At 41.8% G+C, this 22,507-nt stretch overlaps 1 protein-coding gene across 1 annotated transcript in view; it reads left to right on the top strand.

Annotated features, from left to right (window-relative positions):
• Positions 1 to 303: 303 nt before the first annotated feature.
• The window catches only part of LOC104948214 (microtubule-actin cross-linking factor 1-like), a 91,329-nt gene continuing 69,125 nt past the window's right edge, over positions 304 to 22,507 (top strand). Inside the window, exons 1-7 of the mRNA XM_010774384.1 lie at positions 304 to 388; positions 1,401 to 1,508; positions 3,255 to 3,332; positions 4,740 to 4,832; positions 19,305 to 19,471; positions 19,707 to 19,819; positions 20,161 to 20,267. Of these exons, the coding sequence (XP_010772686.1) occupies positions 3,273 to 3,332; positions 4,740 to 4,832; positions 19,305 to 19,471; positions 19,707 to 19,819; positions 20,161 to 20,267 (540 nt within the window). The 5' untranslated portion in view covers positions 304 to 388; positions 1,401 to 1,508; positions 3,255 to 3,272. The remainder of the gene's footprint in view (positions 389 to 1,400; positions 1,509 to 3,254; positions 3,333 to 4,739; positions 4,833 to 19,304; positions 19,472 to 19,706; positions 19,820 to 20,160; positions 20,268 to 22,507) is intronic.

The raw sequence follows: 22,507 nt of genomic DNA, 5'->3' as shown, positions 1-22,507 counted from the left end.
CATTTCCCGTCTCTCTTTCTGTCTCACTGAGTGACCCACTTTCAAACAAAACCAGCACTAATGCTGATCAGGATGCTGAGTCACTGTGTAATAAGCAGTTGCCGCCGGTGACAGCCCACCCCCACCCCATTCACTGTGGAGGCAATGTCATGGCAACAGAGACAAGAAGCCACAGCTGGTGCCTCATCTCTGTCGTCTCGGCAACCGCTGCCTGGCAAAGGTCACCAGGGTTGTGTCAACAGAGGGATGATTAAATTGTTCTCTTCCTTCCCTCCCTCTTTCGTCCCTCCTTCCCCAGGTGAGGAAGCACATCACAGACCTGTACGAGGACCTGAGGGATGGGCACAACCTCATTTCCTTACTGGAGGTCCTCTCTGGAGTCACCTTGGTATGGATTTATATATCTCGCTCACACACAACTGCACAGACACATGATTATTTTCTCACTCATGTCATCACACTGTAATCTTTTCCTCCACACACTCCTCCTGTGATCCATCACACTCCCTGTCAACCCCACTTCATCACATCACAGTCCTGAGATTGTGAAACACACTCTTCAAAAGTAACGCTGGAGTTCAAGAGGCCGTTAAACATTTCCAGCTTGAGGATACTTTTTGCTCCAGGCTAAAACACGATTCATGCTCAAGAAGAACAAACTGGAATGTTGTATTCAGAATGTATGCAAGAAGGGCTTGACCCGGATATTGGACAATTCAAGAATTAGAGTTGGATCTGGATATTTCTAGTGGTTTTGTTTCCTTGTTTTTATATATATATATATATTTTAAGAACAATTATACCCAAGCTTTATTCTTTATACATTATAATGGAACAATACTGTAGAATAATAGTGTCTTACAAAAAAGAATGCCTTTTCAAAAGAATGCCTTTTTCAATTTAACCAATAGCATGTGTGATGCTACCTGCCATTTCATTTGATGGAAATGTGGTCGTCATTTCATTGGAAGATATAGGAAAAAGAGAAAGCATAATAAGGCCTCTTTGAGTACACCTCAACAGGAGGAGCCGGGGATTGAACCGCCGACCTTGTGGTTAATGACTCTACCTCCTGAGCCTTAGTGGCCTGACTGTGCTCAGCAGAGTGATGTAAGAGTGTTAGTTCCTAATGCAGACAGACCAACAGGACACATGTGACGCAGGCCGGTTTAGTGGCTGACAGGTAGACTAATCCAGACGGACTGCTGACTCAGACACTTCTCTCAGCCTTCATGAACATGACATGTGAACTTGATTTAGCTGTTACAGGACTTTTCTCCTCTTTTTTTTGTATACTTCAACTCACTCATTCTGTCCTTTATATCCACCATATCTCACTCTTCTGTACATCTCCTCTTCCTCTGTTTCTATCTCCCATCCCCTTCCTTCTGTTACCATAGCAACAGAAGAGCGGCCCTCCACCGAAAAGGGCATACGCCTTGCGGGCCCCCCCTCTCATCTTACTCGAAGGGGGGGATGAGGAGGAGGAGGAGGAAGGAGCTCAGGGAGTATGTTCCAGTCAACCCCCCTGCCCCCCCTTCTCCATCGCTCACTCTCTAACCTTTGACCCCTCAGCTTCCCCCTCTACCTCCCCACAGGTGGAGCTGTGAGCTGCATGGGAGTGCTGTGCACTGATCTCACCATGCAGAGCTGCTGTGATACAAGCAGGCTGTCATTTCTGCTGAGTCACTGTGTGATACATGCAGGCTGTCATTTCTGCTGAGTCACTGTGTGATACATGCAGGCTGTCATTTCTGCTGAGTCACTGCTTCATCACAAACGATTAGATGATTGTCATGTTGAAAGTAGTTCTTCCTGTGGGAGCTGACAGATAGACATGCCGAAATGAAAATTCCTCAGTCTTAAAAAAAACAGTTAGTTTCTGAAAAAATTACAATATAGGGAAATAAAGTTTATACCCAACAGTTATCTTTGGACAATAAAATGCAGTTTAAATATATTATCATATGCTCAGTTGCCACTTCATTAGTAATACAATGCAATCAGATAATAATTTCTGTTTGGATTTACACAATCAATGGTAATAATGTAACTACATGTGAAATGTTTATGTATTTGCGATAGTGTTGGAAACTACAGCCAATATATATTTAGATATTTCTAATGTTAAGCCAACCTCAATTACAAACATTTTAATGGTGTTCCACACTATCACTCAGTACGACCGCAACCATTGTTATACAGATACATTAGAAGCTCTTTGACGGTCTAAACAAAATACTAAAAACATTCCTAAATTTAGAATTTGTTGCAGATCTGTTATAGTGGTATACAACTTATGTAAGGGGATGTTAATTTGTATCCATCTAGAAATAATTTGAGATGTTATAATAATTGAATTATTAACCCTGTGGTTTTATTCAATTGTACATAAAACATTAAGGATAATGATATTTCAAACTAAAATTGTAACACATTTTTGAAATTATTTAATGTGTATTATATAGAAACAAAAAAGTTATTTGCGTTCAAAATAAAGGAAAACCGTCTAATTGTCTGATGTTTTAAAAAACAGCCTTTACACGTTCATTAGCTCAATACATCAGTTAATTTAATCCAAACACAATACAAGTAATGTATAGCATTGCACAAATATACACCTCTAATCTCCTTTCCTCTTCTATCCTTTCTACCTCGTCTATCCTCCTCTCTCTTCTCCCCTCTCCTCTCCTTTATCCCTTTCTCTTCACTTCTCCTCTCTTCTCCATCATTTCCCTCCTGCTGATGTGATGACTAATCCTGAGTGTACCTTCTTTTTACCAGCACAGTGTGTACCCACATCTGCATCCTGCACTCACATACTGTTTGCAGCAAGAGTGTGGTTGTTAAGTGTTTTCTGTGTGTTCTCGCTCTTGCTTTACTCTCTTCTTATACTTATTTCGTGCTCTAAACCTTGAGTGGGGTGTCTGTTTGTGAAACTGTAACGTTGTATAAAGGAAAGGTGTAAATTGATCTGATCTGAGGTTTGCATTGTTCCTTCTTTAGCAGCATGGTTTGGGTGTAGTTTGCTGCTGAGTTCTGGCCTGTCTTTAATAGCTCTTGTTGAAGACAGCGCTCCCCAGAGGACCATTTCATGTCCCCTGCGCTGACGTTTTACTTCACTGCACTGTGGATTGAAATCAGCTTTTTTGCACTCACTGCTGCCTTCTGCGTTTGTTTCACTAAAAAAGACTGAGTTTAAATTAATTTGTTGATTTTTCTCATTATTTTATTCTCCTTTCTTTCCTTTCCAGCCCAGAGAAAAGGGGCGCATGAGATTTCATCGACTACAGAATGTCCAAATAGCGCTGGACTTCCTCAAACAGAGACAGGTACGCACACACACTTTTTGATCTGTTGCTACATAGACAAAAATAAATGTTTATGTCCTATTTGTAATTTTCAATCTTGTGTGGTGTCCATAAGTACATCTTTAAGTTTTGAACCTGGACTTCCTCCCTTCATCTAATTGAGGGGGGTATAGCCCATCACTTGAATTTAAACTCTTGTGAATACTGTAAAATAACATGAAAGCTATATGATATGGAGATAGAAACTAACCGTTAACCATATCATAAACAAACATAATCCATTAATTTGCCCAGTACATTTTCAAATGTTGTAACATACATACAGTATGAAATGTGCCATGTATTAAGTTAGCTAGCTAGCTTAATAACTCACCACATGGCAGCTAGCTAGCAAGATAACTTACTAAAGCTAAAGGTACTTTGAAAACTCAAGACAACAATGTGGGCTGTGTTCATTTGATAAAGGAAATGTTTTACTGTCAAGAATATATTGAAATAATGAATTAAAACTCCTCAACAAGCTCAAATAAGCTACATCTCACAGCTAGCCAGCAAGAACTAGCAGACGGTTGAAAGTAAAAGAAAAAACTGTGTGTTTTGCTTCAAGCTACTATCTGCTATGTAACTAAAACATCATATAAAATATAAAATAAATTCACTCCAGTTATAAAATTACTGGACATGAAAGCATGTAGTCCTGGCTCAGACAGTGCAGTATTGTTAGCATGGGCTGCGCGTGTGCTAGGAGAATGCAGTGCACTGTGCATGGTAAGAGTTACATTGAATGGGCATATTTGTAATCAAACATGTAATTAATCCAAGTATTTTAATGTGTTTTCCCCGAGATTAGTTAATTATGTAAAGGTAAGATTTTACTATTTAAATTGCAGTGCAAAGATGTGTCAGAGATTGGATGACCCTTTGCAACCCTATTCTCTCACCTAGTGCATCTTTTATTGTTTCCTTGCTTGCCATGATCACCAATTATCTCTGTCTCACTCAGACTGCATCTTCTCGTTTACTCCAGAGCTGCAGCTCTTTTTCCATATCTCTAGTGACCCCATTTTCTTTTTAAAACCATCTCTTGTCTCTTTGAGTCGTTCCTTGGAGGCAGCACCGGGGGAGTAATGACCTTTTCTTTTTTCTGAATCCTTACCGAGTGTCACCGCAGGTCTAATTGTATAGTGTGGGTGGCTCGGCTTAGCTGGAGCCGCAAGATTTAACAAGGTCTCTCACATAATGGGCAAGAGATCGGGAACAGAGATACATTTTCATGCATAACATGCAGAAATAAGGAGGAGTTATGGGTTTTCTTCTCAGTGTGTATTTGTTCATGTGCTAAATACCTTTTTGTATCTTGTTTCCTATGCCATGTTGAGCAATTTGTGAGGAAAACAAACCAAAAATATTTAATTTGTCCATTTTCAGGTCAAACTTGTGAACATCAGAAACGATGACATCACCGACGGGAACCCCAAGCTGACGTTAGGTCTCATCTGGACCATCATCCTTCACTTCCAGGTCTGTCCCCCTCACACGCTGATCTGTAGCTTCTGGCTCTGTTTCCTCTGTTGGACTCGATTAATGGTCATTTACGTCTAACCAGCAGCAAGATAACTTATTGTATTCTTCATTTGAAACGCTTAGCAGGAGGCTAAAGGCTCTTATATCTAGTTCTTGACAACTTAATGTTGACTTTATTTCTATGCTGTCCTGTTGTTAATAAGGATCTCTGTCCTGCTGTTGGGATTTGAGTTATTAGCGCTGCCAGGATGAGCTTAGTTCTGTGTGTGTTATGTAAGAAAAGGGGTGACTTTTAGCAACATGGTGTGTGTATTTCAATATTTTTCTGTTGAATCTCAAGAAACATTCAGTCTTAAGTGTTTTTGGACAGTGTTGTTTAAATGTCATTGCCTCAGTCTTTCCAGTAACAATATTCAAACTCTTACTGTGAGCAGAGAGTTTTGCAGTCTCATTTTGCTGTTGTTGAACCACCCCCATTTATTTAATATTCTCAAGTTTTCTTATTTTCTTGTTTACCTTAGAGGCATGCGAGACAAGTTTTCTTCAGGGATTTTGAGTTAACATATGGTGTTATCATTTTGGGAGAGATTTAGTCCTTTGGGTACCAAATGGTTTATATAGGACCTTTTAAAAAAATATAATTCACATTCCTCCTAAACAAAATAAAAAGGAAAACGGTTCTTAGACCTAACCTTAAGGATTATGAAAAAAATCAACATTTCAGCTAAAATGCACTGCAAAATAAAAACAAATGTCTTGTTTTTATTAATCCAGACAGTCAATCATTTGAACTGTTGAATTTATTTTTTCTGATTCCTGATGTGGAATATCTGTCACCTGTCTCTGCGTCACCATCTGTAGCCGGCATACAGAGTTGTACTCTTGTTTAAATCATTACAGCGGGACTCCCATTACCTTTCATGCATGACAGCCCTATTACAGCCAAAAACTAATTATTACAAGACTTTTGAAATAATTGAACCAAAACATTCTTAGCGTCTTATTTTTAATTCTATGTTTTGTTGCTGGAACATTATTCTCCTGTGGATATTAGAAAGGTTAATAAAGCAGTTGTAGTGGCTATGTTCGACCAGTAGCCTGCGCTGTAACGTGGCCCTTAGCAAGGTAACACTGCCAGCTGGTTGCTACGGAAACAGTAGTGCGTGACACCCCTGCAACAGTTCCAGTGGGCATGACTCAGCAGAAAAATGGTGTTACAGAGAGATAGGGGGAGGGATGAAGTGATGATGGAGGACTAACCCCAGGGATGATTGACAGGCTGGAGGAGGTCTGGAGGAAATGAATGAAGTAGGGGAAAATAAATAAATAGGTGGAAAGAGGGAATTCTTTTGCAAAGCAAGATGATGACATTGCTGCAGTGAGAGGCTCTGTGTGCCTGCAGCATACCTATGTCAGTTTGTCCATGGTACAATGACACTGCAAAGTATACAACATATCCCTAGAATCAGAACTACATCTGGAATTACTTCTGCTATATTCAAATAGAGACAATGTAACATCTTCCTCAAGGACATCTTCCATCACTTTTTGTAAGCATATCATCTATCAAACTCTAAACATGTGGTTTTGATGTGCAGTATTCAGAGCAATACACAATACATATTGTTACAAAAGTGTTTGTTTTCTTCTGACTCTAATACAATTTGAGTATAACATACATTAGAGTTTAATAGTGAATACTTGTCACTGCTGAAGTATCTTAATATTTCAATACGTTATATATTTCTTTCTTGTGCCTCATGGCCTTTGTGGCCGGTATGTGCAAACAAGTGACTCATCAAATTACTTTTAATTATAGGAATTCTTTCAGTGAGCTATCGTTTTTAATGTTGGTGTAAGTCATTATTTCTCTGACACATCGAGTTACAGATGAGTTGTTATCTCTGCGTTACCTCACTCTGTCAGCTGACTCGGATAACTTTCCTAGTCAGCAATCCTACTGTCTAACTGTGTTAAACTCAAAGCTAATTATTTGTGTCTGTCCAGGAAATATCTGTCAGCTCCAGCTTGTCTTTCATGTTTCATCCAATGCAATTAAAATGAAAAAACATTTATTTCTGCAGCAAAGCTTTAAATTGAATGTAGTTACTCAGGCAAACCACTAAGTGACAGCAGTTAGCTCAGTATTAAAGATGGTCTGGCTTGTCTGTTGCCAATCGGAAACAACCATGCTGCACAGTTCTAGCCTGTGATTGGCCAAGCTGGTGGCACCTCACTGCTAATTTATTACCAGGTAATTCAACACTGATATGACTTGCTTCAAGGCAGGATCAGCAGGTAGGGTCGCTCTATAAGTGTTCCTTATTGTTAGCAATTTAGAACTGTGTTGCATCAATTGATTGCCAACGATTCCCACCATATAGCGGAAAGAAATATGACGAGTAAAATGATGTTGCAGATGTTTATATTCAGTTCTTTAAAAAAACATCTTTAATGCAAACCTTATTTGTCTAGCTAATGTTTTGTTAGCCCTCTAAAATAGTCTTGAGGATTCTAAGCAACACAAATTAGATGGATTTTATTTTTATTTTCAGTCATTTATTGGCACTCGTTTACTAATAAAATAAGTTGGAGGCATGTCCTTCTACAGGCTCTGTCATGTATGAGCAACATGGCATAATATATTGTAGTACTTAAAAACACCAGAGTAGCTTTCAAGTGCTTGAAAAACCAGGGTATCTACATTATAGCGAAGTGTGTGTCACATAAATACTAATTGTTTTAGTGGTGGAAAGGCTTTTCTTGGATTTTACAAATGGGCTTTTCAGAACAGCTTTGGGATGTAAGAATGAAACTACTCTGAGGGCAGATGGAGCCTTAATTATGATAATTAAAATATCAAGATCAATCACAATGCTCCAGTGCACAGAATCGACAAAAGAGCTGCCTGATATATGATCAAAGAGCTTCTAAAAATCCAACATGCAGTGGTTTCGTCTTGAGAAAAGCTGGGTTCAGATGAAAGCTGCATTCTGATAGCTCATGATGCCATGTATCCACAGTGAATGGATGAAAGCCTCAGGGGCTTGGTTTGTGCTTTTCTCCCATGGTTCATATGTATGTTTGTGCGTGTTGTTTTCTTATGCTCTCTGTTCTTCGGGTAATGAGAGAAGATGGATTACTGCGTTGCTTTTCCCACTTGAGAGTTCCGCCTGTTAGCGGTCTCCATCCATATCTGTCTCTCTGAAAACATTCCCCATACATTAGGCACTTACTTTATGCAAAGTACCATGAGTTGATTCATCTGCTGTGTGGGTGACACATTTCTTTTTCTCCTGCAGTGGTACTGCCATGTTGCACTGTACATGATCTCATGTATGTATGAGCTGGGTTATTCAACCTACAGTGTGTGCAGTGAGGGTGGGTGGGTGCCTATAGAGGCTCTAAGACTGCTTGTGCTTTTAAATATGTTGAGCGGTTTCCATTACCATTACCGACTAAATTGTAAAGAATGAAATGTCTTTATCTATAAAATGTCAGAAATTACCAATACACATGACGTCATTGGGTTATTGTTTTTTTCCAATTTAGAGTCCAAGATATAAAGATATAATGTATAATAGATATACAATTATCACAATTGAGGAGCTTGAACCGAAACACTTAATACCTCTGTTGAAAATTGCAAAGTACTAAGCGTTTATAGATTTAAAAAATCCTATTGAAAGGGCTTTTTTGGGCCAAACCATTGGATTTATCGCTGTTAAATCCAGGTACTCAATCACATTGATGCAGAAATCCTACAGATTCCATGTTGCCATTAAAAATCCTGCCACGACCTAATACAACCACAGATTTGAAAAGCTTAGCTAACGGTCTAAAACAGTCTAAATATCTCCGTTGAGTCAAAGTGTTTTTCCACTCAGCTCTCGATCCTTTCCCATCCTCCAACAATCCCCTCCTGGTTTTCCTCTGTCCTTTTCAACTTTCTCTTAATTCCCTCAAATCTCTTTCCTCATTCAATCCCTGGGCCTCTCCTCTCCACCCCGGAGCCATTCATAACCTGTAGCCTGATGGACAGATGAAGGGAGGCGATGGGAATAGAGTGAGGGAGAAATAGATTGAAGTGCTCCCCCGCTTCTCATTTATTTTGCAGAGACTCAACAGTCTTAAGATGTGATTTCTCTCCTGCTCGCTGTCATTGAGGGAAGCTTTTGGGTCAAGTGTGTGTGCGTTTGTGTGTTTTGTGGCATAGAAAGCTGCTCACTTACAGCCGAGAGAGAGAGAGAGCGAGAGAGAGAGAGGCAGGAGTAACGAGGAAGCCAATAGGAGGAGGAGAGCAAAGGAGGGAGGGGTTGATTGTGAGAGAACGAGCAGAAGAGAGTGTGAAGCTGCAGCAGCCGGAGATAAAAGCTTTTCTCTGCCTCTACCGGTGTCTGCGTGCGAGGGATAAAGCAGAGGACTGAAGCCAGCCAAAGTAGAAGCGAATATAGGCTGCCTGCTGTCACTGGAGCTCCAGGCTTCCTCGTATCGGCAGGCCTCAAACCGTAAACGTGCGGCAAGACAAGATACACTCGTGGACACGTATGCATAGGAGCTCACCCAGCTGACTGGGGGACCGCCCAACCTCGCAGGCACAAACACACACTCCTGCTCTCTCCAGGACAGCCACACACTTGCTGGTTCCCGTGTTGTCCACCGTATCAATCGGATCAATCCGGCCATGCTCGTCTGACGGAGCCACCGTTACCTTTTAGCAGGAGACGCCCTGTAAGTGTTTGTTTTTTTGAAGGGGATATGGCGTGCAGACCCTCTTGTCCTAACCTCTGCTGCGTGGACTTCAGGATTACTCTTTACCGGACACTGAATCCCTTTGGCTCTGATCCAGATACACATCTGTAGCTGAAGTAGGTCTGATACTTTTAACTGGACCAGTCTCTTCCACCCTCTTCCTGTTCTGCTTTAGAGTCCAGCTTCCGTTGTACCCTAGATGCCTCTTCCTAATTAGATCAAGTGAACGTGATGAGTTTTTATGAGACAGGAAGGAACAAGAGAGAATAAACAGAGAGCCCTTTTCCCCATCCTTAGGTTTTTTCCTCGACATGGTCTGAATACCTCCTGCAAACTGTGGATTTTGTCAAGGCTGTTACCAGCGTCGCACTGCACCACCTGATGAAGAGGAAGCTTTTTTGAGCAACTGGCAGACTCACAGCAGGACATGGGAGGTTTATGATTTGTCAGTACTGGAACAAAATTCCCAGCCAACTCTGGTCCTCAGGGGGTCAAACATTGTGGTAGGGGGATCTCTAGACTGGCATCCAGTGGAGAGGCATGTGACGCTAAGCTGTCTTTGGAGCCTACATTGGAGTGTGTCTGTGTTTGGCTACATCCACATTTAAACTGACACCGCACCAAGGCACACAGCTGCATTTTGGACTACAACAAGTAAATTCCACAGGTATCTGGCTACCCTACATCATTATTTGTAAGGACTTTCCTGCTAATCTCGTCAATGGAAATTAAAGCCAGGGATTTTATACAACATATTGACAGTCCCTTTAAAGGAGGATTGCATACAAGCTGGAAGGATCAACACATCACTTGAAACACCAGCTCAATGAGCAGGAGAGATCTTCAGAAGATGATGTTTGGGTGTTTAACAAGCCGTCAGAGTATTGGCTGAATCTACCAGCAAGCTGTGGCAGCATTGGCTGACTGCACACTATCTCCCACCCACAACCAATCTGGAAACTGTGCTGCCTCGGTGGAATGAGACACCAAGCTTGGCGTTACTACGAGGGCGATCGACAGCTTGGGCATTAATACTACTTTTACTACGAACACTGTGACGGATAGGATTCCCAACGATCTTTGTTGCGTGGCTGACTTACGTCATGGATCTTACCTTCCTCCTCTTGCACTGAACTGACACTACCACAGTAGAAGAGAGAGGCATTATTAATTCATTAGCTCAGATAGCTTTTGGATCTGAGTGTAGAGAGTTCTTGGATTACATTGGCGCCTGGAGAAACAACAAATCTCAACATCACTTGTTTGTGGTTTGTCGAGGATGTAGAATGGAATCTGATTGCAGCAGACAATGGCGTTTGTTTTTCTCACTTCACCCAGTAGCATACATGTCTCATATCTGAGGGAACTATGGCATCAAATCAAAAAGTGAGATAAGACTGCTTCCAAAATCCTAGGTACACACACACACACACACACATTCACACTTTTTGCTCATGAAACACACATATACATGCAGGGTGTGTGAAGCAGCTGGAGCTTCACTTAGGGTCTGGATAGCACTGGCCTGTACTACATTTGTTCCTCTTCCAAACTCATCATCGCCTAACATATTGCCTTACGCCAGGTAGCAGCTCACCTGCCAAGAGTGATAAATCAGACGCCTGACCCTGACCAAATTAATTCACCTCCCTTGTGTGTCTTTGCTGACATATTTGTGTCCACATGTCCTTGTCTGTGACCGCAAGTCTTCTGGGATAAGCAGACCAAGAAAAGCACCCTTCTGCCTGCATATATACATTTGTTGTTACATACCCCAAAAAAGCAGGGCTTTCCAGTGATTCCACATCAGGTGAGGTAAAGATAAGAGGAAGGACAGGTGGCATCAGCCTTCTGCTGCCTACCTCGTGACTGAACCAAAAACCACCGGAGGAAAATACTTTCCCTCTCCCTCCCTCGGTGACAGCTCTTATCATCCCTCTTTATATTCACCTGCTTGTATTTAACATGCTACTATGGAATATTGAGCTAAACACGCGGCTCCTAACTTCACATTGCTCACAGGTGTCAGATTAATGAGGGAGCTGTCAGTCACCTGCCAGCAAATCTGAACATTCCCCATTCTCCAGTCTCTTTTTTCTAGGATGGTATTTTGCTTTCAAAAGACTGAAATAATGTTTAAATCTGAATGAAGATCAGTTTGGCCTCCCTGATGGATCAACTGCCTGTATTTGCTACGGTTTCTTTTTCATAAACTGCCATCTGTCCACATCAAAGACATGGGGAGCTCAATTGGTTGTGTCAGGCCTGCTCGGGAGGGGGACCTGGGAGCCCCCACACTATCACCAAAGAAGCGCCTACGTTTCAGACGTAAGCACAAGGGCAGGAAGAACAGGAAAAGAGAGCTAGAACAGGAGGGCGTTGAGCAACAAAGAAGCCAGGAGCCCCATGAAAGAGAGGTTGGAGATGAAGACGAAGAGGAAAAGGCTGCTCTTATAGAATCAGCAGATTTGAGCAAGAGTGCTCGGACTCTGAAGACAGTGCCTGATACAGAGTTAACTCATTCTAAAACTCATCTGCACAGTAATACCCTTTCCCCTGGTTCTGTTAGTGGCAGTTTCGGTGGCCGTTTGAACAACAGAATACTTGAAAGTTCCCCCAAGCCCAGTCCAGCCTGGAGAGGGGTTTTCTGCCTTCCAGGTGAGGAAGACACTGTTAGCGCCATCATAGATGTCTCCAGCATCCCGAGTCAAACCACAACCACAACCCCAGTCTACACAGCCCCAACCCTGGGCAGTACAACTCCAGGTGGGGGAAGGGTTTGTCGTGTTAAAGAAAAAGTTCAAGGGGTTCTAGAGAAACCTTGGATCCTTCGACAAAAGAAGGAGAAAAATGACAAAGGGAAAGTAGATAGTGTGGAAAAGAAGGATAGGAGGGCTAAAGGAGAAACAGAAAAGACTGAAGCAATAGTACGGACGCCTTCAGGGAGGGAGCACAAAGGCGTGGTCCATATCCGTGAGGTGGATGGTAAACTCTGCGTTGTGAGGACAGTGTATCCCAGTGATTTTGGTTCTCCAGTGTGGAGTGGTGTAAGTGACAGTGAGGTAGAGGTGCGCAAAGAGCCCCTTGCCCCTTCTCCAGTCACAGAAAATATTCTCAAAGTCCAACTGTCTGAAGAGGAGAAAAGTAGAGGCAACAATTTTGCAGGGGATTTTACCATGTCCTCTAACCAAATGTGGATTCAGGACACTTTGACTGTCAAGGGATTTAGCTTGCACCCCCAGGTTCAGGAGCACTCTTCTCTGTTGGAGTCGGGCTACAGCAGCGACATTCCGGTGACATCTCCAGAAACGGCAGGCACCACTCTCAGTCAGACGGACTGGGGAGGGCTCACGAGTAGCTCTTCCGAGAGGCTGGATTCCATGCTTGAGAGTCCTCTGCAACAGGCGACTGTCAAATACCTGCCTCAGGTTTGCCTCTATCTATCTCTGTCCTCTCATTACACATCAAATCCTATAGCCAATTCTCTTGAATCGATTTTTATCTTGAGTGCTGCCAAAAATTGTTGATTTATTCAGATGTTCCCTTAATTAACTAGGCCGACTGATACCAGGCCTATGATTTTTTTTTTTTCCCGGCTGAAAGGAAACTAAATGATTTAGCAAAGAAATTTGCAAAACCTTGGCAACCCCTGAATAAATCATCTAAATTATAGAAAAAAGTAAATCAACGCTTAATAAAACATAGTAAAATAATAGGGAATGCTTCGATCGGCCGCCGATCGATATCGGCCGATATTCGATGATCGACCCCAAAATTGGCGATCGGAGCATCCCTATAAAATAATACTTGTTGCTTTTCTATGTATGTAAAATGAAATATCTTTGGACTAAATATAGGGAAGTATTTTCTCAGTATTAGAACATTTGCTTTTGTTCTCGATTTTAGGACTTTCACTGACACATTTTTTTTTGACAGATTAATCGATGATAATGGTTAGTTACATCTGCAGTAGAGAATGCTCTATTTTGTTCTGAGGATGTTTTTGTTGATGAGAATGAAACCTAAAAGTTATTTGTTCGGATCATTTGCAGTAAATTACACCTTAGTGGCATCAAACCTGTGATGGTGGAGGTCTCTGGAGCCCATTTTGTGAACAAGTGCCTTATAGTGCTGCAGAGAGGAATTAACAGCTCTTGATATGTACGAGTGTGGCTTTGTGAAGGGTGCATTGTCGTCATTCATGCACCGTGTTCATGGTCATGAAGGGTTATATATTCATGTGTTGGTGTGTGTGTTGTTATCAGCTCTTGAAAGGCACTGTGTGTCTCTCCATTCTTTCCGTCCCAGTCCCCAGAGTCTAATCAACGTAGCACAGACGATATCCCATCCTTCTTCCCCAGTATCCTTCCCTCCCTCCCTGCCTCCCCTCACCTCCTTCCATTGCTTGTTATTTTGGTCACACCACAACATCTTCGTCCACTACTGACGTCTGTTAGAGTGTGAGAGACAGAAAGGCTGAATGTTGTGTGTGTGTGTGTGTGAGAGAAGGGTCATTGCTTCTAATGACAGGGTCACTTTTGCTTCAAACTGACACTGTCATTTTTCTAACCAGTTCTACACACACACAATATAACTGTGTGTGTGTAGCTCTAGTGATTTTGGTTGAAATAGGTTAGGGTTACTGTATCATGACTATTACATTACATTACATTACATTGCATTTAGCTGACGCTTTTATCCAAAGTGACTTACAATAAGTGCGTTCGACCAACAAAATACAACCTTGAAGAAAACAGAATCATATAAGTACATCAGGTTTCATAGAGCTAAAACATTTCAAGTGCTACTCAACTGGCTATAGATAAGCCAGTCCTTTGTTAGTATATAAGTGCTTAGTTAATAGTTCTATCGCTCGAAGTGGAGTCGAAAGAGATGAGTTTTCAGTCTGCGCCGGAAGATGTGTAAGCTTTCTGCTGTCCTATTGTATTCTAGTAGTAATTTACTTTCTAGTCTTTCGAGTTTTTTTCTACACAAACCTTTTTTGTCATAAACCGAACAACCAAAACTTTTTTCCATTTTAATCAGGGACTCCCGTTTAAAATTCAGTAAAATGGAAGGACTTTTGGAGAGTACAGACCTCTGCAAAGGCTGCAAGGCTAGTTGAAAAATAATGGGTTTATCCGCCCAACCATTCGGATCCCGTCCTGGGAGAGGGATCCCTCCTCTGTTGCTCTCCCTGAGGTTTCTCCCATTTTTCCCTTTAAACTGTGGGTTTTCTCTGGAAGTTTTTCCTTGTACGATGTGAGGGTCTAAGGACAGAGGGTGTCGTATTGTCATACTGATATTCTTTACAAACTGTGAAGTCCACTGAGACAAATGTAACATTTGTGATATTGGGCTATATAAATAAACATTGATTGATTGATTGATTGATTGATTGATTGATTGATTGATCGATCCGCTCCAAAATTGAATGTCTTACTTAGTCTATGCTACCAAATTGTATAAATCCCGACCACAATTTGCCATAAAACCTTTTTTACAAACAAACCAAACCTAAAACATAACATCCTTTTTTGGAGGATTTGGTATTTGATAAACAGTAGCACAGACACATTTTGGTAGGTATCACCAAACAGTAGTGAAGGAAGTAACTGAAGTACTTAAAGTGACTGACTACATTCATGGACATTACTTTATTACACCTCAAAGAGAAATCTATCTTTTAGTATTGTCAACAAACTGCTATAGTACAGTGCATCGTGGCTCTGTACCAAGTTACTTGTGTCCTGTTGATATGTATTGAAATATGATTGGACCTCAGCTTATAAGTGTAGCCCAGTGCTTCTTAGTACAGTATGTCTTTATATTCGAGGCTCTTGCAGGAAGACAAGGAGAGAAGGAGAGTTTGCGTGCTAGCTAGCAGCTTTTTAGCTCTCTTTCACCTTGAGAATGAAAACACTGCTGCAGCCACTGCAGTGATACAGCAGATGACGGGCGATTTTCATGACGGCTGCCACAGTTTGCTCACTTCTCCTCATCATAGAGGCGGAACAGTGTGGCTGTGCAGTAAGACAGCTGACGTCATGTTGTGTTTAGTGCTACATGTCTCGTTTGCTGCACAGTTGCTGAGTCATAGGAAACACACAAACACTGATACAGTAGATCCTCACAGGTCCTTGCTTAAAAGGGTTTTTCACTCAGCAGCAATAATCAATACTCCTGTGTTGTGTGTTCCTTCGTCATGACAGGAGTTGTGTGGATGTGGCAGGATACCTCTGTGATCGGTTTAAAATGCAGCTGTCCTGTGTATGTGGGTGCCTGTGATGCCCCTCTCTGCATAAAAGGGATTTGAAATGCGCATTCATCAGCGAGGCGGCTTTTTCGTCAAGCCCCGAGGGGATTCCTACCACTAAATGTATCCATATACCCGCCCTGCTTTGTCTGAAGCTATACAGCTATCTGTCCATCATCTGTTGAACTATCTTTCATCCCCAAATCTATCCCTTTTGCTTAATGATCGAAACCCAGGGTTTTACAGCTTCAATTTCTGTTTACAAAAAAAAACATCATGTTTCTTCTTTTAGTTTCTCTTCCTGTCCCCCCTCCATCCCCCCTCCCTGTTGTTATCTCCACCTCTGCTCCCAAACTTCAAAGACATCATATGCTTCTAAAATAGAGCTATTTCTGAGCCATAGGGGGGGGCTGCTGGTGGATATTGGATGTTGAGAGTCGTCCCCAGGAACAGTTTTTCAAATCTGCACTTGCAAAGCTTAGAAAAGGATCAGACCCATCACCAACAATTATATGAGAGCCTAATCCAGACCGTACTTTTTCCGATTAAATCTAGCAAGTCGACCAGTGATTAAACACAAAGGTTACTTTAAATGGCTTACATTTTTATCCTGGTTTTATATGGATTCTTAAATCACAAATCAAGCTCTTTATCGGGCTGAATTCATTGCCGACACTTAATGCACATTCTGCGCCATCAGTGTCGTTAGACTCTCACAAAAAAGTATCCTCGTGGATGATTATGCCCTTAAATGTTTGCTTATACCTGCTTCCCACCCACATTTGGTGTTTCTAAATAATGAGAATGTATATTTGACCTCTTATAAACCTTTTTTTGCCAGTTACCAGACCTGTTGACTATATCATGGCTTCACTCCACCCTGCTGCCACTTGAATGTGTTTCTGTGTACAGCAACTTGTACACCGTTAACACTTCACATTTATAGTATACAGTACATTTGGACACACAGTCCTTGAAGCCTGACTGAGGGTCACTCTAACTGCAGCATGTCATGTGACACGTTCCCTGCTCTTCTGTGTGTGTACCCTATATTTATTGTTACCTATAAGTGGAGGAAATGAGTATGAATCATGTTCACACATACAGTATTGCTTTGTTTGCCTTCACAGAATTTGATGTTTGCAAAACACGTGTTTCATTCATTTCTGAATTAACACAGTAAGTAAATTAGGTTGCGTTTATTTGATCACACAGTATAGTACCATACAGTTGCTTATTACGGCAAGTTTTAAGAGATTCAGAGTAGTTTGTTCAGTACATTCTACAGTTGTTGTTTTTTCTGTTTGCTAGCTGAATACCCAGTTATCTGTTGCTAAAGCAGCTAATAGACATGCTATGAAATGCATAGTAGTTTGAGCTAACAGTGTCTTTTCTGTGGTAATGACAAACCTGTACATTTAGAAACTCTTACTGAAGCACACAGAGATTGATTGTGATTGGGTTGTGATTGAACATGTGATAAAATATTCTAAACTCAATTTGACTTGCTTTTTTCAGGCGCTTTTGACTACGTCTTATGGCCTTTTTTTATCAAATGGAGTTGACCAAAGTTGTGTACTTTGTAACCTTCAAACCGCCTTAACAAGTCCTTTTTAGATACAGTATATACAGCAGAAATGCACCACAGTAAGAGGTGGATGAGACACTCTTGCAGTGGGAGTGCAGATGCAGCCCTCACAGAGTGCTGTATCAATATTCAGATGGAGGATTAGATGTTCTCTAGGTCCCTGCAAAGGAGCTTGTAGATGCATACAGAGAGATGGAACTCTGCAGGAAAACACAGAGCAGAATATACATGATGTCTATTACCATTCAAGTCACAAACCTAATTCTCCTCTCTTTATTTGCTTGTCTTGTGCTCAGTTTGACAATGATGGAAATGCTAACCTGTTACTGGCACATTGAGTGGACGGATGTATGTACAGCATAATGTCTGGGCTGTCTGTTAGCATGCTAGTACCGTGACAACATGTTGCTAGACCTTTATGTTACAGGTTAACCTTCTGTGTCCTTGTTCTTTCATATATTGGGAGTTTCATGTATTTTTATTTTGCTAAATGATTAGCTCCCTACAGTTGCAAGTCACCCCCTCTATTTTTCATCTCCTCTCCCCCCCCCACCCCCCTCCCCCTCCCTCTCCCTCTCGTCTTTTTTGGCTGTTGCTGCAGTCTCCTGGCACACACTTGACTTTCATATTGCTCTATATTAGTAGCATGGAGAGAGACAGGGAGACGGAGAGAGGGAATACTGAGGACAATAATGGCTGAGAGTTAGTGCATAGACATCACTCTGCCTTTGTCACTGTGGACATTCGGACCTAAAGAGAGCTAATTGTGAGGAAGAAGGATGCATAGGGAAAATGGCGATAGCTCAGTGGGCAGAACACGTAGATAAAGTAGCCGTCAGTCAGTTTCCATGGAGGCATGGTTACTCTTCAGACCTTCAGTAAACATGCACTTTATGTCTTGAGTTGCTCTCAGGATCTGTGAATAACAGCATCCACCAAAAGGCACGGCATATGTTCTTTTTAACCATCATAGACTACACGTTTCAATCATTTAAGCAGTTTAAAATGGGTTTAAGGAATTTTTTTTAGATAGATTTAGACCTTTCTAACATATTTTAATAAGTCCTAAGAATGAAGACCTATAAGACTCCTATGGATAATGCTAAAATAAAACAGGGCTAGAAGGCATCCCAATAACACATTTGACATATGGCCCCTACATATCTAACCCAGCCTCTGGTATTCTGTACAACACCAGTGAAAAACAAAAGGGAGGGGGGCATGTGAAGAGGCGGAGGATGAGAGGGCTGAGCAGATTGATCGGAGTCTGACGCAGAACTGATGAAAGAGCAGGAAAACCCTAAGAGACAGATCGAGGTTGGGGGGGGGCGCGCGAAGTGTTGGGAGGGGGGGGTACACAAGCTAATGAGCTGGGTAGACTGAATTATGGATTAAGGAGATTGGCGAAAAAATGCTACGATAATATAAAAGCACATGGATGATCCAGATAAGCATGCCTGGGGCTCCAAAGGAGGATTTTTTTTAAATCTAAAAATATTTCCAGTCAGTCTGTGCCTCATAAAGCCATTTCAGTTCTTGTCGTGTTGTAATTTCTGCCGACTCATTGTGGCTTAACATGCTGACTTTGTCTGCTGTATATTGCTATGACTACCGTTTTTGAGTAAATAAAAAGCATACTTTTGCTGATCCAAAGAGAGGTGTGCAATCATCTTTATATGTGAGGATATCATTATTCCTTCTAAATCTTTGGGTGCAGTTTTTGCCTCATTTTGTTTCAGTGCATCTGGTAACACAACTCAACAGAGAATAACCAATTTCATTTCTTATGCATTTTGCATTTCCGATCATATTTGTACTTTAAGAATACAATGAATCCGAGAATGAACCCCTGCTCTGTCTCTTGTTCCTCCAGATTTCAGAGATCTATGTGAGCGGCGAGTCGGCCGACCTCACAGCCAAAGAGAAGCTGTTACTATGGAGCAAGCAGGCGACAGAAGGCTACCCCGGCCTCCGCTGCACCAACTTCTCCTCCTCCTGGAGCGATGGACGCATGTTCAACGCTCTGCTGCACAGATACAGGTGAGAGGATGAACAGCCAGCATGTATCAAGTGTATTCAGGCTTTTAAATCCCCAAAATGAATACAAATTCTAAGGTGTTCAATACTTTCTGCAGGCACTGGAAGCATTCACACAGGCAGCCATAAATACTTTCTATGTGTTACAGGCTGCTGAACAGATACAATAGATTAGAGGCAGGCAGACAGATACACAGTTGAGGTACATTAACACCCCCCCTCTATGTTTGTTCTGCAGGCCAGACCTGATCGACATGGAGGTGGTGTCGCGGCAGAGTAACCGGGAGAACCTGGAGCAGGCCTTCGAGATTGCAGAGTCGCTCGGGGTGACCAGTCTGCTGGACGCTGAGGGTGAGACAGCTACAGAATAAACTGAGCGACTGACTGTCTGCCAGCCAGGGGGGGCGGAGGGGGCTTTTCTTAGGTTCACCAGTTAAGAGTACTTACATTTTAGTAACTTTCTCTGGTACGCTTTTATTTAGAACTGCAACAAGGGCGTGACAGATCCAAGCTAATTAAGTTACTTGTCATGAAAACAGTTCAGAAAATAATGCCTCTCAATTGCGGATATTTCCCGATTGATATTCTCTTAAAATCAATATCATTGGATAATAAACTGAAAAAACAAGACATTTGAAGAAAAGTGTGTTTTTCAGTCTTACTCAAATGTTGCATCTTTCTCTTTCCTTCAGACGTTGATGTTCCATCTCCAGATGAGAAGTCGGTCATCACCTACGTCTCCTCCATCTATGATGCCTTCCCCAAAATCCCTGAGGGAGGAGAGGGCATCACCGCACATGTACGTGACCTTCTGCTCCACCCATACACACACACATTACTGTGAAGTCATTATTAATGATTTGTTTTCCTTTAACTGCATTCTCCATAAAGATAGTACATATTGCTGTTCATTCTCCAAACTCTATCATTTGTTTGTTTTCATGGTAATTCTAAAATATATTAGACTTTATATCTTTATACACTCTTGCTGGATTTAGCATTTTGCTTTCATTTCAGAAATACTTTTAGAAATGTACATGTTTTTTCTTTGTCTTCATATTTTGCTTCATTTTCTGCCTAAATGTGTAATTCCAATTTTGTCTGCAACTCCAGTGTGCAGCTTTTTGAGTAATGATCTGTCACATGATGATGCAATTCATCGAATGGTGCTTTAGTCATTTATTATAAATTGCCTTTTGTCAAAATGAAACCTGTAATTAGACTAAAAAGGTTTTGTTTTTGTGAGGTGTAATGTACGGAGCCCTGGAGGGTTCATAAAGAGAAAAATAAATAAAACGTGGCCACGTTTTACTTTCTCGTTCACACGAGTTAATAAAGCGTGCGCACGAGTTAATAAAGCTTGGCCTCGTTTTATTTAAATTGAGGGATTCCTGTCCGTGACTCACATTATCTGCTGCCCACAGCTGTTTTATAGAAGGAAAACCTCCTTCACTTTATGAAATCTCTGCGGCACCAGTGGCCTGTACTACGAAGCAGGATTTGCTATTTACACTATTCATTCATGAAGTATGACGCTGCGCTGTCAGCACGCGTCTCCATGTTTGTGATTGGTCAAATGTTGCTAACCCCGTCCCTTTCACGTGAACGCACTCTCAGCCGGTCAGAGAAACCCTGGTTGATTTACTGAGTTGATAACCGGCTTCGTAGGACCGCTTAGCGACATCGCATTTGTTAGGGTTAGTTAAGCCGGGTAAATCAAACATATCTAGGGTATGTTGAACTGGCTCCGTCATACAGGGCACTGGAGGCAGTAACGTGTAACTCAGCAGAATCTGAGAAGAGCAGCACCAGCTGCAAATAGCTGTGCCTTTTACTGTTTACTTCACTGCGTTTCCCTTCATTAGAACAGCTGAATAGAGATCGAGGCTGCTACGTTTAACCACACACACCTCTACACACATCGAACTACCAGAGTATTCCCCCTCGTTTTATGAAGGAGATGTCCTGTCACCGGGACGCATGATGTGTGTGTGTGTGTGTGTGTGTGTGTGTGTGTGTGTGTGTGTGTGTGTGTGTGTGTGTGTGTGTGTGTGTGTGTGTGTGTGTGTGTGTGTGTGTGTGCTCAGCTCCGCTCTGTGTGCGTGTTCGGTGTGTTTGTGTGTGTCCGACACCACCGGCATTTGTTTTCAAATGACCACGAACAGTAATTTACACAATCTGGTTCTCCCTAGTATATGTGTATTCCCAGTGAAAGAAATTTTGTTCCAATCTTAATCTCGATGTGCTATAGTCCTGCCGGGAGTGCCACGGAACGAACGAATACTATCATAAACAAACTGCCACAACCACACACACACAGCACACACACACACCCCACACACCACACCCACACCACCACACACACACACACACACCGCACGCACGCCGACACACCAACACACACACACACAACACACACACACCACACACACACACACACCACACCAACACACACACACCACACACACAACACACACCACCACACAAACACACACACAACACACACACACACATCCCCCCCACACACACAATCACCAACACACACCACACACACACACGCACGCACCACACCACACACACACACACACACACTCCCATGGCTACCGACGATATTCTTCATAAAACTAACCACAGCTTTATTAACTTCGTGCCGCACGGCTTTATTAAACTCGTGCGCACGAGTTAGTTGTGCACTACCTGTGCCTTTGAGCAGACACATTACTAGGACTAGATCTAGGTACAACTCTAAACACCATATGAAATATCGTTCTACATTTTAATAATCAAATAAGTATGGTGAAATAACCAATAACCTACCATAGCCGAGATAACAAAATAATGTAACTTGTTGTTATTTTACAGTTAAATTTATTTATTCATTCATTTTTTCTATCTCCTCCAGTTTAAACGATTATTTCTTGGTTTACTGTCCTATAGTATACATTGAAATGATTTCAATCTATTGCTATCCCAATAACTATAAAGGACTGCCTTGGAGATTTGTGTTTACATAAATTGTGCATCAAACCGGTTTGAGAC

This window comes from Notothenia coriiceps, unplaced genomic scaffold (assembly GCF_000735185.1).
Source record: "Notothenia coriiceps isolate Sejong01 unplaced genomic scaffold, NC01 NC01_scaffold00013909, whole genome shotgun sequence".
Taxonomy (NCBI): Eukaryota; Metazoa; Chordata; class Actinopteri; order Perciformes; family Nototheniidae; genus Notothenia; species Notothenia coriiceps.
The sequence above is the reverse complement of the archived record's forward strand: the minus strand, read 5'-3'. Positions and strand labels throughout refer to the sequence as shown.